This window comes from Populus trichocarpa, unplaced genomic scaffold, assembly GCF_000002775.5.
Source record: "Populus trichocarpa isolate Nisqually-1 unplaced genomic scaffold, P.trichocarpa_v4.1 scaffold_67, whole genome shotgun sequence".
NCBI classification, from domain to species: domain Eukaryota; kingdom Viridiplantae; phylum Streptophyta; class Magnoliopsida; order Malpighiales; family Salicaceae; genus Populus; species Populus trichocarpa.
This window is the reverse complement of record NW_026291141.1, coordinates 108,194-123,593: the sequence shown is the minus strand read 5'-3', so window position 1 is coordinate 123,593 and position 15,400 is coordinate 108,194. Positions and strand designations below refer to the sequence as shown.

At 36.2% G+C, this 15,400-nt stretch overlaps 2 protein-coding genes across 7 annotated transcripts; both read left to right on the top strand.

Annotated features, from left to right (window-relative positions):
- Positions 1-282: 282 nt before the first annotated feature.
- LOC127904851 (ABC transporter C family member 3-like) lies at positions 283-6,265 on the top strand. Its single transcript, XM_052449842.1, has 10 exons — positions 283-2,720; positions 2,933-3,019; positions 3,108-3,758; positions 3,869-4,033; positions 4,317-4,608; positions 4,705-4,919; positions 4,993-5,298; positions 5,453-5,516; positions 5,595-5,834; positions 5,918-6,265. The coding sequence occupies exons 1-10, from the start codon at positions 393-395 to the stop codon at positions 6,043-6,045; spliced, it is 4,476 nt and encodes a 1,491-aa protein (XP_052305802.1). The 5' UTR covers positions 283-392; the 3' UTR covers positions 6,046-6,265.
- A 1,047-nt stretch (positions 6,266-7,312) lies between these two features.
- LOC18097185 (probable ADP-ribosylation factor GTPase-activating protein AGD11) lies at positions 7,313-13,593 on the top strand. Of its 6 annotated transcripts, none has more exons than XM_006385931.3 (14): positions 7,313-7,414; positions 7,740-7,798; positions 7,930-8,037; positions 9,122-9,202; positions 9,550-9,630; positions 9,991-10,071; positions 10,395-10,475; positions 10,803-10,887; positions 11,454-11,529; positions 11,794-11,957; positions 12,042-12,267; positions 12,500-12,616; positions 12,736-12,831; positions 13,063-13,593. In XM_006385931.3, exons 3-14 carry the CDS (start codon positions 8,004-8,006, stop codon positions 13,342-13,344), a joined length of 1,404 nt encoding a protein of 467 aa, XP_006385993.3. In that variant the 5' UTR covers positions 7,313-7,414; positions 7,740-7,798; positions 7,930-8,003; the 3' UTR covers positions 13,345-13,593. The 6 variants fall into 6 exon arrangements, with proteins under 6 accessions (XP_006385993.3, XP_024452775.2, XP_006385992.3 ...); XM_024597007.2 differs by lacking the exon at positions 7,313-7,414 and adding an exon at positions 7,421-7,640 and having other exon boundaries at positions 7,935-8,037; XM_006385930.3 differs by lacking the exon at positions 7,313-7,414 and adding an exon at positions 7,421-7,640 and having other exon boundaries at positions 10,413-10,475.
- Positions 13,594-15,400: the final 1,807 nt, after the last annotated feature.

Below are 15,400 nucleotides of genomic sequence, written 5' to 3'. Positions count from 1 at the left end.
CGAAATTCTACAACAAAAAAAACTTTGTTTTAAGAAGAAAAAGCTCTCAGGTTTTATGATTAACTTAAGATTGAAAGGAAAATTGTAAGGTGAGAGTTGATGGTTTCATAAATGTCCAATTAATAGGGATCCAATAGAGAAATATTTTTGTTTGGGTATCAAATTTACAAATATGTGGTATTCTAGGGATGAGTATGTATTTTGATTAAGTCTTCACAGCCCCTTTGCAACAGAAACTTGCTTATTAGGCGGGACTTTGTCTCGTGTTCTGTTTTTTCTCCCTGTCTGTGGACTTATAAATTATAATCCCTGCGAAGACCCACAGATCAAGGAAAAACTTTTCGAGTCAACAGAGCGGTGTGGCAGCCATTGTTTCAAGCTCATCTTCCATCATGCATGCGCCAGGTTCTAACATTGATTTTCTTCTTAAATCCATTTTCATACGTGGGTTCTGTGGATCATTGCACTTGGTTTTGTTACTCGCTTTATCTGTCTCATATGTGTGCAAGAAACTGAGCAGGAGGGGTGATGGGGAGGGCTCTAAAGAGACGTTAAAGATAAAGAGGAGGTTTATGTGGTATAAACAGACTATGGTCTGTTGTTTGGGTGTCTCAGTGTTTAATTTCATCTTGTGTTTGTTGAGCTACTTTTATCTGTATGGAAATGTCTGGTCTGATGGTGAAGCAATGACCCTTTTGGATTTTGGGCTCAGAACACTCTCTTGGGGTGCACTTGTTGTTTACTTGCATACCCAGTTTTTTAACTCAGGTGAAAAGATGTTCCCTTTGTTATTGAGAGTTTGGTGGGGTTTCTATTTGGCTATTTCTTGTTATTGCTTTTTTGTAGATCTTTTCCTTCATCACAAACATGTGTCTTTGGAGATAGAGTGGTATTTAGTGTCTGATGTGGTCTCTGTGTTTACTGGATTGTTTCTTTGTTATGTTGGGTCTTTGAGAAGTGATATTCAAGATGTACTTGAAGAACCCCTTTTGAATGGTGATTCTAGCTCGATTGATAATTTAGAGAACAGGGGGGCAGATACGGTGACTCCTTTTGGAAACGCTGGTCTTTTCAGTATTCTAACCTTTTCTTGGATGAATTCTTTAATTGCTGCTGGCAACAAGAAAACCTTAGACCTTGAAGATGTTCCTCAACTTCACGGTGTCGATAGTGTGGTTGGAGCTTTTCCAGTTTTTAAAAATAAGCTTGAGTCGGATTGTGGTAGAGTTACAAGGTTCAAGTTCGCAAAAGCTTTGTTCCTGTTAGTCTGGAAAGAAATTTTATGGACAGCTTTATTGGCGTTGATTCACACGTTAAGTTCTTATGTTGGTCCCTACCTTATCGATGTTTTTGTTCAATGCCTTGACGGGCGAGGAGAATTCAAGAATCAAGGTTACATTTTGGCTTCCGCCTTTGTGGTTGCAAAGCTCGCTGAGTGCCTCGCACAGAGGCATTTGCGCTTTAGGTTGCAGCAAATTGGAACAAGGCTCCGCGCAGTAACAGCCACGATGATATACAACAAAAGCTTGACCATTTCCAGTCATTCGAAGCAAGGGCATTCGAGTGGACAAATAATCAATATTATGACTATTGATGCTAATAGACTTGGCATCTTTAGTTGGTACATGCACGATCCATGGTTGGTCATCTTGCAAGTTTGTTTGGCCTTGCTGATACTGTACAGAAATTTGGGACTCGGGTCAGTTGCTGGCTTTGTTGCGACAGTAATTGTCATGTCGTTAAACTATCCTTTCGGGAGACTGGAGGAGAAGTTTCAAGACAAGTTAATGGAATCAAAAGATAAACGAATGAAGGCAACCACGGAGATTTTGAGAAATATGAGAATTCTCAAGCTTCAGGGATGGGAAATGAAGTTTTTGTCTAAGATTCTTGAACTCAGGAAAGTAGAGACACGGTGGTTGAAAAAATACTTATATACTTCAGAAGTGATCACTGTTGTCGCCTGGGTTACTCCGACTGTTGTGGCTGTGGCCACCTTTGGTACTTGCATGCTTATGGGAGTCCCGCTTGACTCAGGGAAGGTCTTATCTGCACTTGCAACATTCGAGATTCTTCAATCCCCAATCTATAACCTTCCCAATACAGTTTCTATGCTAATTCAAACAAAGGTTTCTCTCGACAGAATTGCATCTTTTCTTTGTCTCGATGACTTGCAGCCTGATGCTATAGAGAAGCTTCCAGTAGGCAGTTCTGATACAGCAATTGAGATTGTTGATGGAAATTTCTCTTGGGATTTGTCTTCACCCTGTGCAACATTGAAAGATATAAACTTCAAAGTGTTCAATGGTATGAAGGTAGCTGTATGTGGTACTGTTGGATCAGGCAAGTCGAGCTTGCTTTCCTCCATTTTAGGAGAATTACCCAAGATCTCAGGGACACTTAAGCTGTGCGGGACAAAGGCCTACGTTGCTCAGTCACCTTGGATACAGAGTGGTAAGATAGAAGAGAACATATTGTTTGGTAAGGAGATGGACAGAGAAAGGTACGAGAAGGTACTTGAAGCATGTTCCCTGAAGAAGGACCTGGAAATCCTCTCATTCGGTGATCAAACAGTAATTGGTGAGAGGGGTATCAACTTGAGTGGTGGACAGAAGCAAAGAATACAGATAGCACGTGCTCTCTACCAAGATGCCCAAATCTATCTATTTGATGACCCTTTCAGTGCCGTGGATGCTCATACTGGATCTCATTTGTTTAAAGTAAACTATCCCTTCTTCCTTGAAACCATTGCTTGCAGTGGATGCTAACTTTTGCTTTCGATTTCTGTAGAAAAAATCACTAGTCCAGCTAAAAGCACCACCCTTTGTTTTAATTTTCCTTTTAGTTGCTTCCTCTTTTATTCTTCTTTTCATGCCTAATAAAAAAAAATGGCATTTCTCTTACATTATACTTGTTCGATTTTGCATGACAGGAAGTTTTGCTTGGTCTTTTAAGTTCAAAAACTGTTATTTATGTTACTCATCAGGTTGAGTTCTTATCCACTGCTGATCTAATCTTGGTGAGTAATATGCTTTGTTTTCTTCATTGCTTGTGGGATTATCATGTCTCCTATTATTTCATTTGTTTCAACTGTACCTTCTGGTTAGGTCATGAAAGATGGAAGGATCGCGCAGGCTGGAAAGTATGATGACATTCTCAATTCAGGATCTGATTTTACGGTTCTTGTTGGTGCACATAAGGCAGCTTTATCAGTTCTTGATTCCAGACAGGCAGGACCAGTTTCCGAAAATGAAAGTGTCAGAGACAACAATGGAGGCGAGAACAGTACTGATGGGATTGTACATAACGAAGGAAATAAAGATTCACAAATTGGTAAAGCAGATGAGGTAGCTGAGCCACAAGCACAACTCATTCAAGAAGAAGAGAGAGAGAAAGGCAGAGTTGGGTTTCAAATCTATTGGAAATATATCACAACAGCATACGGAGGAGCTCTGGTGCCCTTTATATTACTGGCACAACTTCTCTTTCAGATCCTTCAAATTGGTAGCACTTATTGGATGGCATGGGCAACTCCTGTGTCAAAGGATGTGAAACCTGTTGTTAGTGGATCTAGACTGTTAATCGTCTATGTATCTCTGGTTATTGGAAGTTCTTTTGGCATCCTGGCTCGAGTCATGCTTCTTGTAACAGCAGGGTACAAAACTGCAACTCTACTATTCAACAGATTGCATCTGTGCATTTTTCGTGCTCCCATGTCCTTTTTTGACGCGACCCCTAGTGGACGAATCATTAACAGAGTAAGCAATTTCAGTGTGTCTTGTGCTCTTTATATAAGTGATTATAATTAATTAGGGGAGAGTACCATGTTCAGTATTTTTACCTCATTGATCTATTTCCTCTCACGTAGGCTTCTACAGATCAAAGTGCATTAGAGATGGAAATTCCATATATAATTGGGGAACTTGCCATCCAAGCAATCACGCTTCTGGGAATTATTGCGGTGATGTCTCAGGTGGCATGGCAAGTTTTTATGGTTTCCATCCCTGTGATTGCTGCCTGTATCTGGTATCAGGTACTCCTTGTGGTTTCTTAAAATCTCATTTTGTTTTCCGAGCTCTACTTCAGTGAAAAAAATCTAATAATATCATTAGATCTCCTGATGTTTCTTATAATTTCTTCATATGTCTCTTATTAGCGTTTCTTTTCCCAAGATGCTGAGCTTGCAAGAAAATTTTAAAAATAGTGTCAATGGCATGCAATTAGATGCAGCCCCTGTTTCATTATGACAAGTAGCATATAATATGATTTAGCATTTAGAAAGAGAGGAGTTCTAACATATTTATTGATGCCTGCAGCAATATTACATTCCCTCAGCAAGAGAGCTTTCACGGTTGATTGGAGTATGCAACGCTCCAGTTATCCAAAATTTTGCAGAAACAATTTCAGGAGCAACAACGATCAGGAGCTTTGATCAAGAATCAAGATTCGAAGAAATAAATATGAAACTAACAGATGCATATTCTCGGCCCAAATTTCATAATTCTGCTGCAATGCAATGGCTTTGCTTCCGAATGGATATGTTCAGTTCTATTACATTTGCTTTCTGTCTGTTTCTTTTAGTCTCTTTTCCAGAAAAAATTAATCCAGGTTGGCAGTTCTTGTCTTGCACCTGTTCTCTATTTCCCTTCCTATTGTCAACCAATGAGTGAACCTGAAACACACGTTTTTTTTTCTTTTCCATAGCCATTGCAGGCTTAGCTGTTACGTATGCGCTTGGCCTACACATGGCACAATATGTGTTGATATGGTGTTTCTGCAATTGCGAGAACAAACTCATATCAGTAGAGAGAATTCTTCAGTACATTTCTATACCTGCCGAGCCTCCTCTTGTAATTGAAGCGAACAGGCCTGGCCATTCATGGCCATCACATGGCGAAATTGACATCGATAATCTGCAGGTAATTTTGTTCTGTTTGTTGCTCCAATTGGCATGCATTATTTTTATGTTACTAATGGTTGGATACGATGCAGGTCCGATATGCCCCACACATGCCACTTGTGCTGCGTGGTCTCTCATGCACTTTCCCAGGAGGAAAGAAAACTGGTATTGTTGGGAGAACAGGCAGTGGTAAATCTACTCTCATACAGGCTCTTTTCCGAACCGTAGAACCTGCAGCTGGTCAGATTATGATTGACAGCATTGATATCTCACTGATTGGCCTGCATGATTTAAGGTCAAGACTGAGCATTATTCCCCAGGATCCAACCATGTTCGAAGGGACTGTTAGAAGTAATTTGGACCCACTTGAAGAGTACACAGATGAACAGATCTGGGAGGTGTGTTGTCTCTATTATGTTAGCTCAATGAGGGACGTGTGAATGCTGTTATACACGTGCCTGTGTGTTTTTTCATAGAATTGATGTTCAGTATTTCAAGGATTGATGATTGAAACATAGCACAAATGCTAACTTAAATTTGTTATGATCCCAGGTTCTGGATAAGTGCCAACTTGGAGATGAAGTTAGGAAAAAGGAAAGGAAGCTAGATTCCACAGGTTTGTCTTTCTCACCAATCACCGCTACCCCGTTTTTGTGCACATCTTTTTAAATGGTCATCCTGGATGGTGCTGCAGTTATCGAGAATGGGGAGAACTGGAGTATGGGCCAGAGGCAACTAGTCTGTCTAGGGCGTGTGCTACTCAAGAAAAGTAAGGTCCTGGTCCTTGATGAAGCTACTGCCTCAGTTGACACAGCCACTGATAATCTTATTCAGCAAACGCTCAGGCAGCATTTCTCTGACTGTACAGTGATAACCATTGCACATCGAATAACCTCTGTTCTTGACAGTGACATGGTTTTGCTTCTAAGTCATGGTGAGTATGGAAACTTGATGTAGCATTGCCTGTAAATGATATGAATCCTCAATTTTCTCTAAGTATTTGCAACCATGTCTCAGGTCTCATTGAGGAATATGATTCTCCAACAAGGTTGTTAGAGAACAAGTCATCGTCATTCTCCCAACTTGTAGCAGAGTACACAGTGAGGTCAAATACCAGTTTCGAGAAATCAGCTGGAATAAATTGATGGGCTTCCACACCATGTAATTATATTCTGCAAAAACAGTATAGCGATGGATGTTGTAGCATGCTATGATGGAGATAATGGCCTGATGTCTCCATAAAGTGGAAAAACTTTACGCCATTAACGCTTCTGTATCAGTGGTCCACCATTAAAGCATAAATGGATGACACTACTTAAAAAGAATAAATTATAATGTATCCCAATAGAAACTAAATTTAAGTCACCAGGGTCCTTGAAAGTTATTAAATCATGAACAGCTTACAGGTCAATTAAATTAAAATAATACCGTTTGAAGATTTTTTTTAAATAATTAAAATAATTTTATTTTAAATTTGTTTCTTAATAAAATCAAATTACAGGTTTATGTATATCTTCAATCCAGTTTGCTTTTCAATCAAAATTAAATCTTTTATTCATATGATTTTAGAAGCCATCATCAACATTTACATGTTGCATTCAAGAAAAACTCAATAAATTCATCTACATGATGATTTTGAAATTTTATTTTTTTAATAAAAAAAACATACTTAATTAACCATTAAGCCAAATCGATTTAGATATTAATATGATAAAATTAGTCTTAGAGTATTCTAATATCAAACTAATTTAATAATAAAAGAAAGGTTAGGCATGAAAACTTTAAAATTCAGAGCCTTGACCTCTTCCATCCTTGGAGACTGGGATGGAAACCGTGTATGCGTGTGTGTGAGTGTGGAGAAGGGACATTGCCCGACCTCACTGTGTTCTATTCTTAAATTTGATTTTTTATTTAATTTTTTTTATTTTAGATAATTTTATTTTGATAATATAAAAATATTTTTTTAATATATTTTTAAATAAAAAATATTTTAAAAATCAAACCGAAAAAAGACAGCTCAAAATGGGTCCCGAGCATGTGGAAAATGAGCCAACGTGGATGCATTATCCAAGTCGACGCACCACTTGTCCAAGAGGATATCAATAAATATTTCTTTCATGACGATGAGAGATCACTTGAATAAATTATAAGCCTCCCCGATTTCTTCAAGTAAAAAAAAAAAAAAATTAATTTTTTTCTTAAAAAAAATACACGAAAATAAACGGAATTTTAGTTTGAACGAAGGTCTGAATTTTAAATTTTTAAGACTATTTCATTGAATCTTAATTTATTGAGTCGTTTAATAATTACGGACACGAGTGATGAACGATGTGCACGACACGAGCAAGTAAAAGCGCGTGGGACCAGGATTTAGTTTTGTCTGGTAAGTTTAAGCAATGAACGGAAATTACAACATCCTCATAAATAAATCTGGTTGGTTGACTTCATATCCGTGTGCTGCAAATAATAGAAAAAAATGAAAAGACTGACAGAATAAAATACAATCATCATATGGTAGATTCTTCTAATCATATCCAGTTCATTTCAACTTTATGCTCTGAATCTTTGCTTTGTTGTGTTTCCTTTTAATAATTGTTTCTTACATTATCCAAAACTTGCATTTTTTTGGAAATTTGTTTTTGCATTGTTTTGGCCAGCTAATCCATTAACCACCACTTCTATCAAGGCGATGCCTTGTTTTTCCAAATTTTCATTGCCTTCTGGTTTCTTTGTCGATTTCGTAAGAACCCTTTTTGAATTCTTGCTTTTAGGATGTTTTTCTATTGATTATTTCAAATTCTTTTTTACATATTAACATATGCCAACGTGTTTGATGCAGAGAAGAAGCTGATCAAGGCCCTCCTTTTCTTTTCTTTTTCGTAGAGATTCCTTTAATATGTAAGAACCCTTTTGATTCCTGTTGATTTTTTCAATTATTGATTCTTGTGATCTAATCTTGTTTGAATTTTAGCTTTCTTGGATTTAGAATAGTTTATGTTTATGAGCAGTTGATTGCTTATTTGACACAGAAAAGGGGATTTTCTTTGGCTATGATGAGATTATAGCAGCGATTCATGTAATTTCTGTTTCCATTGTTTGGAGGATGGAGATGCCTATCAGTCACAAGAATTCTGAAGGTAATCTACGTGTCCTGTGAAAATCTTGTGCATAAATTTATGGCGAACATGTTTTGTACCCTTCCCCTTTTCTTTCTTTTCGTTAACATTTTCTATGGTTCATTTTCTTAATGAAAAACGACCGAACATCATCTCAGTTGCTGTCAAATGATTCTAACAAGATATGATATCAATACTCTTTTGCCATAGGAAAGTAAATGACTTCAGATTTTGATAGAGATGCAATGTTTCTTTGCTTTTATTCAACTTTTTGCCAATTGCATAGATGGGCTCTCTCTTTTCCCTTGATCGTCTGGTAGAATCAAGCTCATGGTCAACTGGGGTTAGAAATTACAAGCATGCTGTACCACTTACAAGATTTATAGATATAGACATAGTCGATTTATAGTTTGAGTGTTGAGTTTATGTTTTCTTGGTTGCCAGAAAGTAACTGATATCTTTCTTAAGCTCTATCGAAGTCTGTTCACGATTTTTGTTGTTGTTCTTAACTAATTGTCTCCGTTCACTTCTCTTTGATTCCAATTTTGTATCATGCTTTCATCTGCAGTGCAGACTACTGTAAGTTTATTTCTTTTCTAAGGTTACCTTCCCCATTATTATCAGCCTCCAACCCTTTAACAACCAGATTTAAATCTTTTCTCTCTAAGTTGCATGGATCAATCAGTCATATATTATGTCTTCTTCTAGATCTCATGATATATATGATAACCTCTCTTCTTGAAAGTTGTCTTATCCCCTAATTTTTTCAAGGGACGAAATCTCTATATTTGTACTTGCATGGTGTTGAGAGTCAAGCATGGCTGTACTCGGGAAAAGTCCTTTTTCGATGGATCTTTTCTTAATAGTTTTCTGGTTCTCAGAACTTGAGAACTGTGAAATGTGATATTTGCTACGATGTTCATGCAGTTAATGACTTTGCTAATACTTTTCAGCTTGGTGTATGTTGTGCTTTGATTTTTAATATGGATTTGGTATGATCTATTCCATGATGAAAAGACCTACAGAAATGATTGTGTCCTGATAGTTCCCAACACTATAATCTTCCATGATTGTCCGATAAGTGATTGGCTATTTGGATTTTTAGGTTTGGTTCCTTGCCTACACGATCACTTACATTCAGACGAACAGAGTTGCAGCAGCAGTAAAGAGGAACAAAAATTTTCTGGTATCTTGAGCCTTAATCTTTCAATTTTTTGATTGAAAATCTTCCTTATTCTAATGGTTCATCACTCTGCAAAATAGAAGTTGAGGTATAGTGAAGGCATAAACAAACTCAATATCCAGTATGAGTGATTTATTTGTAACAAAACTCTGTTCTCAAGTTATGCACTAATTTTACTTTAGGGATATGATCTAATAAGAGGATCTGTTTTCTAATTTTTCTACTGTTGTCTTCTGTATTTCCTATTTAGGTTTATAAAGACCTTCATAAAAATTATTGCATTCTGGTTGTTCCCAACATTATAATCTTCCATGATGATCTGATGTTTGATTAAACATATTGCATTTTAGGATCGCCTCCTTGTCCAGATGATCTCTTACATTCAAACAAACAAAGTGACAGCAGTGGAAGAGATCGACACAAATCTTCTGGTATCTGGAGCTTTAATCATTCAACTTTTTATTTGAAAATCTTTGTTATTCCAATAGCTTGCCACTCTGCAGAATAGAAGTTGAAATATATTGCAAAGGCTTAAACAAACTCGAAGTTCTCTTACTATATAATTTATCTCTTGCAAAATTCAGCTCTCAAGGTTCTGCAATATATTGACCTTTCATGCAGGGATATGATCCATTAAGAGGACTCATTTTCTGATTTTTGTACTATTATCTTCTTTTTTCACACCTAGGTTCATAAAGACCTGCACAAAATGATTGCATTCTCATCATTCCTAATGTTATAGTCTTTCTCGATGATCTGATATTTGATTAAATGTACTGCATTTTCTTTAGGATCGGCTTCTTGGCTTGATAATCTTTTAAATTCAGATGAACAAAGTTGCAGCAGCAAAAAAGATCAACGGAAACATTCTGGTATCTTGAGTTTTAATCTTTGAATTTTTTGTTTGAGTTTATTTGTTATTCCAATTGCTCATCACTTTGCAGAATATAAGTTGAAATTTTCTATGATTTATCTCTTACAAAATTCTGTTCTCATGGTCATGCCAATATAATGACCTTACATACAGGGATATGTCTATCAAGAGGACTCGTTTTCTATTTTTCTACAATTATCCTCTTTCCCCCCCCTATTTATGTTTATAAAGACCCGCACAAAATAATTGCATCCTGGTCATTCCTGACATTATAGTATTCCATGATGATCTGATAATTGATTAAATGCATTGCACTAATAGGATCGGCTCCTTGTCTAGATGATCTCTTAAATTCTGGCAGAAGAAGTTGCCGCAGCAGTAGAGATCCACAGAAATCTTCTGGTATCTTGAGCTTTAATCTATGAACCTTTTTGTTTGAAACTCTTTGTGATTCCAATAGCTCAACGTTCTAAAAAATATTAGTTGAAGTATATTACGAAGTCATTAACAGACTCAAAATTCTTTCACTATGTGATTTATGTCTACCAAAATTTGGTTCTCAGGGTTATGCAATTTAGCTTTACATGCAGGGATATGATGTGCTAAGCGGACTAGTTTCCTATTTAGGTTTATAAAAGAGAGGCAATAGTGATATACTCTTATATTGAAATGAAATTATGAATTTCATGTAAGAAAGTCATATATTTTATCTTTCTGTTCATTAATCAGGTCCACAAAAAAGACTGGAGCAATTGCTAAGTCAATCAGGGAACAAGATTTGTGCTGATTGTGGATCTCCAGATCCAAAATGGGTGTAAGTTGTTAAGACTGAACCTGATGCATTTCCATGTACTTTTATTCACCTAATGTACAGTTTATGATAATAAATGCGGTACTGTTTTTCACACATTTAACTGTGTTGTGTTATGCCCCATTTTCTTTTTATTAGCACAGAATTATACTCTTTCAATTCACTCTCTGTTAATTGTAACTGTATATCAAAACGTAGTAGTTGGAGTATGAATGCCTAGTGAAAAATACTTGAATATCAGAACATAGTCTTATAACATTAGAATCAGTGTCAAATATTGTTCCTGCAAATGAATGGATAATGCAAAGGAAATTGCAGATTTAGCACACACATATACTTGAAATCATTATCTCGAAAGCAAAATATGCTTCTACTCTTATCACTGTTTTGGTCACAATTTCACATAAAAGCAAGGGATATTTGTCTTTTCGGTTAGTACCAAAACTACACTTTGTGCCACCCATTTACAACTGCAGCAGATGCAATTTCTTTTCCTCAACTCCTGATAACTGTGTTTCTTGTGCTTGGTTATCTATTTTCCTTTTGACTGAATCATTTTTGGCTGTCAGGTCAATAAGTTTTGGAGTTTTTATTTGTATCAAGTGTTCAGGCGTTCATAGAAGCCTCGGGGTGCATCTAACGAAGGTGCAGTTTTGAAACTTGACTCGTTGGCCTTGTCTGTAAAATCAAAATTTTAGAATTTTATACTGTTAGATCTTGTACTCTCGTGATTTAGTACACACAGGCATGTGAAATTTAATTTGAGGAGAAATCACAGCTTTTCGATAATGAGCTTTTCCGATGCAATGTTAACAAAAACTAACATTTTCAACACAGCTACTTGGTGCTGTCTGTGTCTCCCATAATGGTTTGTTTTGCTGATGCTATAGTTTTTTCTATTTCCGTCAGGTTCTATCAATCAAATTAGATGAATGGACAGATGAACAAGTGAACACTCTGATAGATTTGGGTGGCAATACTGCTGCAAACAAGAAATATGAAGCTTTTATTCCTGATGATTATCAAAAACCAAAATCAGATGCCTCAATAGAGGAGCGATCTGATTTTATTAGGTAATGTCAGTACCACACTGATCATATCTTTATAAAAAAAACACAGGGTGTTCTAAATCAGATATTTACTTTCTGAATACCCAGGAGAAAATATGAGCAGAAGCAATTTTCAAACTGTGATGGACAAATGTCCTGCCCATTTCCGGGTCCTAGAAGTACATTATCCTCTAGTTGTTCAAGTCATTGTTCACCCCAAGATAAGAAACAGTATGAAAAACAAGCAACCAGGCATCGTATTGGGAATGCATTTCGTAACAGCTGGGGAAGAAAAGACACTGAGTACAAGAACAATAAAAAGAGCAACTCTCTGGTAATGAATTCCAATTTCATTAATGTATTTATATTATGTTGAGGGTTATGAGCTCACCTTTTCTTTTTGAAGCAAACTAGAATGAGATCTGTTACAAATATACTAGTCTGAAATAACTTGATCACAAGCCATCATTATGCATGGTTTGCCGTGGATGGAAAAATGTGATGCATCCTATCTTGAAATTTCAGTGAAACTTGCTGATTCTATTGCTGAAATGTTATGTTTATAGGCAGCTATGGTTGAATTTGTTGGATTAATCAAGGTTAATGTAGTCAAAGGAACCAACCTAGCTGTCCGGGATGTGTTGACTAGTGACCCATATGTTGTCCTTACATTGGGCCAGCAAGTGAGACTCTCCTCCCTTTCATTTTGGCCTCATTGGCATTACAACTCTGTTGATTTTCAATGGTCTGTGGTGCAACAAACCTGTTAACAATGCTGTTTTTTTGTTAATTGTTGTTGCAGTCAGTGAGGACTCGCGTCATAAAGAACAATTTGAATCCAATTTGGAATGAAAGTCTAATGTTGTCAATTCCAGAACAGATTCCTCCTCTAAAAGTGGTAACTTGTTTCAAATTTTTATGGTGTGGAATTAACACAAATTCGAAAATCATAAATTCGATGATCATGATTCATGACACTTGCCACTTCTGATAGAAATATTAATCATTTCTTTTCTTAATTTTTTATTCCTATTTGTAATTTTATACCAAAATATATCAATCATATTAGCAAGGTCTTCTTTTTGGTCTTTGGTTTTGGATGCTTAAAATTCCAGGTGGCTGTATGCAGCTTGTTTACGACAAGGATAAATTCACAACTGATGACTTCATGGGTGAGGCTGAGATAGACATTCAACCACTTGTTTCTGCTGCCAAAGCTTATGAGAATTCAACCATCACCGAGTCGATGCAGCTTGGTAAATGGATAGCAGGCCAGGATAACACCCTTGTTAAAGATGGCATTATCTCACTAGCAGACGGAAAGGTAAAACAAGAAATCAGTCTCAAGCTAAAGAACGTTGAGAGAGGGGTGCTGGAGATTGAGCTTGAATGTGTTCCTCTCACTCAATAGTTACATAGAGAGTACGGAACTTCAAACATTGTGATGCCATATTTTAAACCGGTTTTGAGTGGTGAACTCGCAATGGAAAAACCTTTTAGCCTGCTGTTGTTGTAATAAGCTGTTTTAGCCATTGTTTCATTACGAATATACAGGGATTGTTAGGATTTTCATTAACGAATTGTATATAGTTTGTTTGCTTTAATCAATGAGCGCTCAAAAAAAGTAGTCAGGCTGGGTATCCTCTATTCTGATTCCAAATTTGCTGGTAGATAGTAATATAAAATCATTTATAGGGCTTTATCTAACAACTTAAGTTTTTAAATTGAGATGGTTGTTCAAATCAAAACTTTAATGACCAAGTGGTTAGTAGTTCCAACGAATCCTTGTTTGGTTGATTAAAAAATAGTCTTCTGCAGCTTTCCTGATGATAGAGTAGTGTTTACCAAATGCCATTTTGTTATGCAACAATCACTCTTCTGAGGGAACAGAAATCCTTTTCAACAAAACTAGCTGTTTAGGAAATGTATAATAACAGGAAAATCTGAAGAAATATGAAGGCCAGAAAATCAGATGACAGGTAAAGAAACTAACAGGTTCCATGGTTTTTCAGAAACATAGGCCTCCAGGAAGGGAATTCAAACCTAGAGAAGAAAATGGAACAACTCGAATGAGCTGAATGGTTTCATTTATCTGGATGTGCTTTGTTAGTGAAACTATGTTATTTCATATTTATTCTCAGTTTTATTTTCTGGAAATAGTTCCTGTTCTTGTTTTGCGCTGAAATTTCCTGAAAGCTCATATCAGTGCCAAGAAATCAGATAGCTAGTTGGAGTGTGAGGTGGGATTTCAAGTCCTAAAACACCATGATCCCGAGACAATACTTGTTAAATTCTTTAAAAACATAGCTATAAAACTTAGACTTGAGTTAGACTTGTTCCAAAGCTTGAATTGCGGGTTCACCTGGATTATTTATTTATAAAAAGACATCATTTTAAAGAAAAAAAATCTGATCTTTTCACTTACTCATATCGCGTTGGGCTGAGTCTTATAACAATGGCTAAACCTGTCCCTGGATAGAGACGATCTGGTATGTCTTTAGATTATCCACAACTGCATGCTCCACAGCTACCCTATTTGTTTGACAAATGGCTGCAACCATGATAGGATTTGGATGGACCATGTCAGTTTATCTGCAAGCACTAACTCAATCGAGTTGTCACCCTGAAACTGATTTCCATTCGATGCAAGCACCAACAGAAAACATCTCAAGCTGTAGCATATAAATTCACAGTGGGACAGAAATAATTCAAGATAAGATCATCGATGCATTCACTCTTGTTATTCTACCAAGATCGGTCTAATATATTATCAATGAGCATGATGGAAGCTTAGACAGCTACGCCTCAACCAAAGTGCACTGGGAGAGCATTCCACTGGCCAAACCAAGAAAAAGTTGAGTCTAATAGTGATTTTACACACACAAATATTGGTCCTCGTGGTTGTCTGAACATTATATCTGATCAGGATGCAGATAGTAAATACAACGAATCTGTTTCGGAGAATGTCAACATTTGTTTCAAAAAGGTGTGCCTGTTCAAAAATCATCTCGGGAAACAATCATATCTTAAAACATTTTATGATGATTGGTTGCAATATGCTTTTTTTTCTTAAGATTTTTTTTTAAAAAGTTAAACAAGGTTATTATTAACTGATTTGCTAGGTGGAGAGTTAATCTTAAGAGTCGATTATCTTACCGAGTCAATTTTCAACTATTTTAATTTGAAATTCGGCTCATAGCAACTCATGGATTGATAGGTCACAAAATTTACTTAGAGCATCTTCAACATAGCAACTAAAAAAAAAATTAAAATAAAAAAAACTAAACATTTATTTTTTATTTTTAGTTTTAACCATTCCAACGAGTAAGTTATATTAATAACTAAAATGCATATCTTGTTCTGAAAAGTTATTTCTACATTTCTTTACAGAGAAGTTAAAAGTAAATAAAATGAAATGCATCCCTTGGCTAGCATATTTTTCTTTTATTTTGTATTAATAACATCAT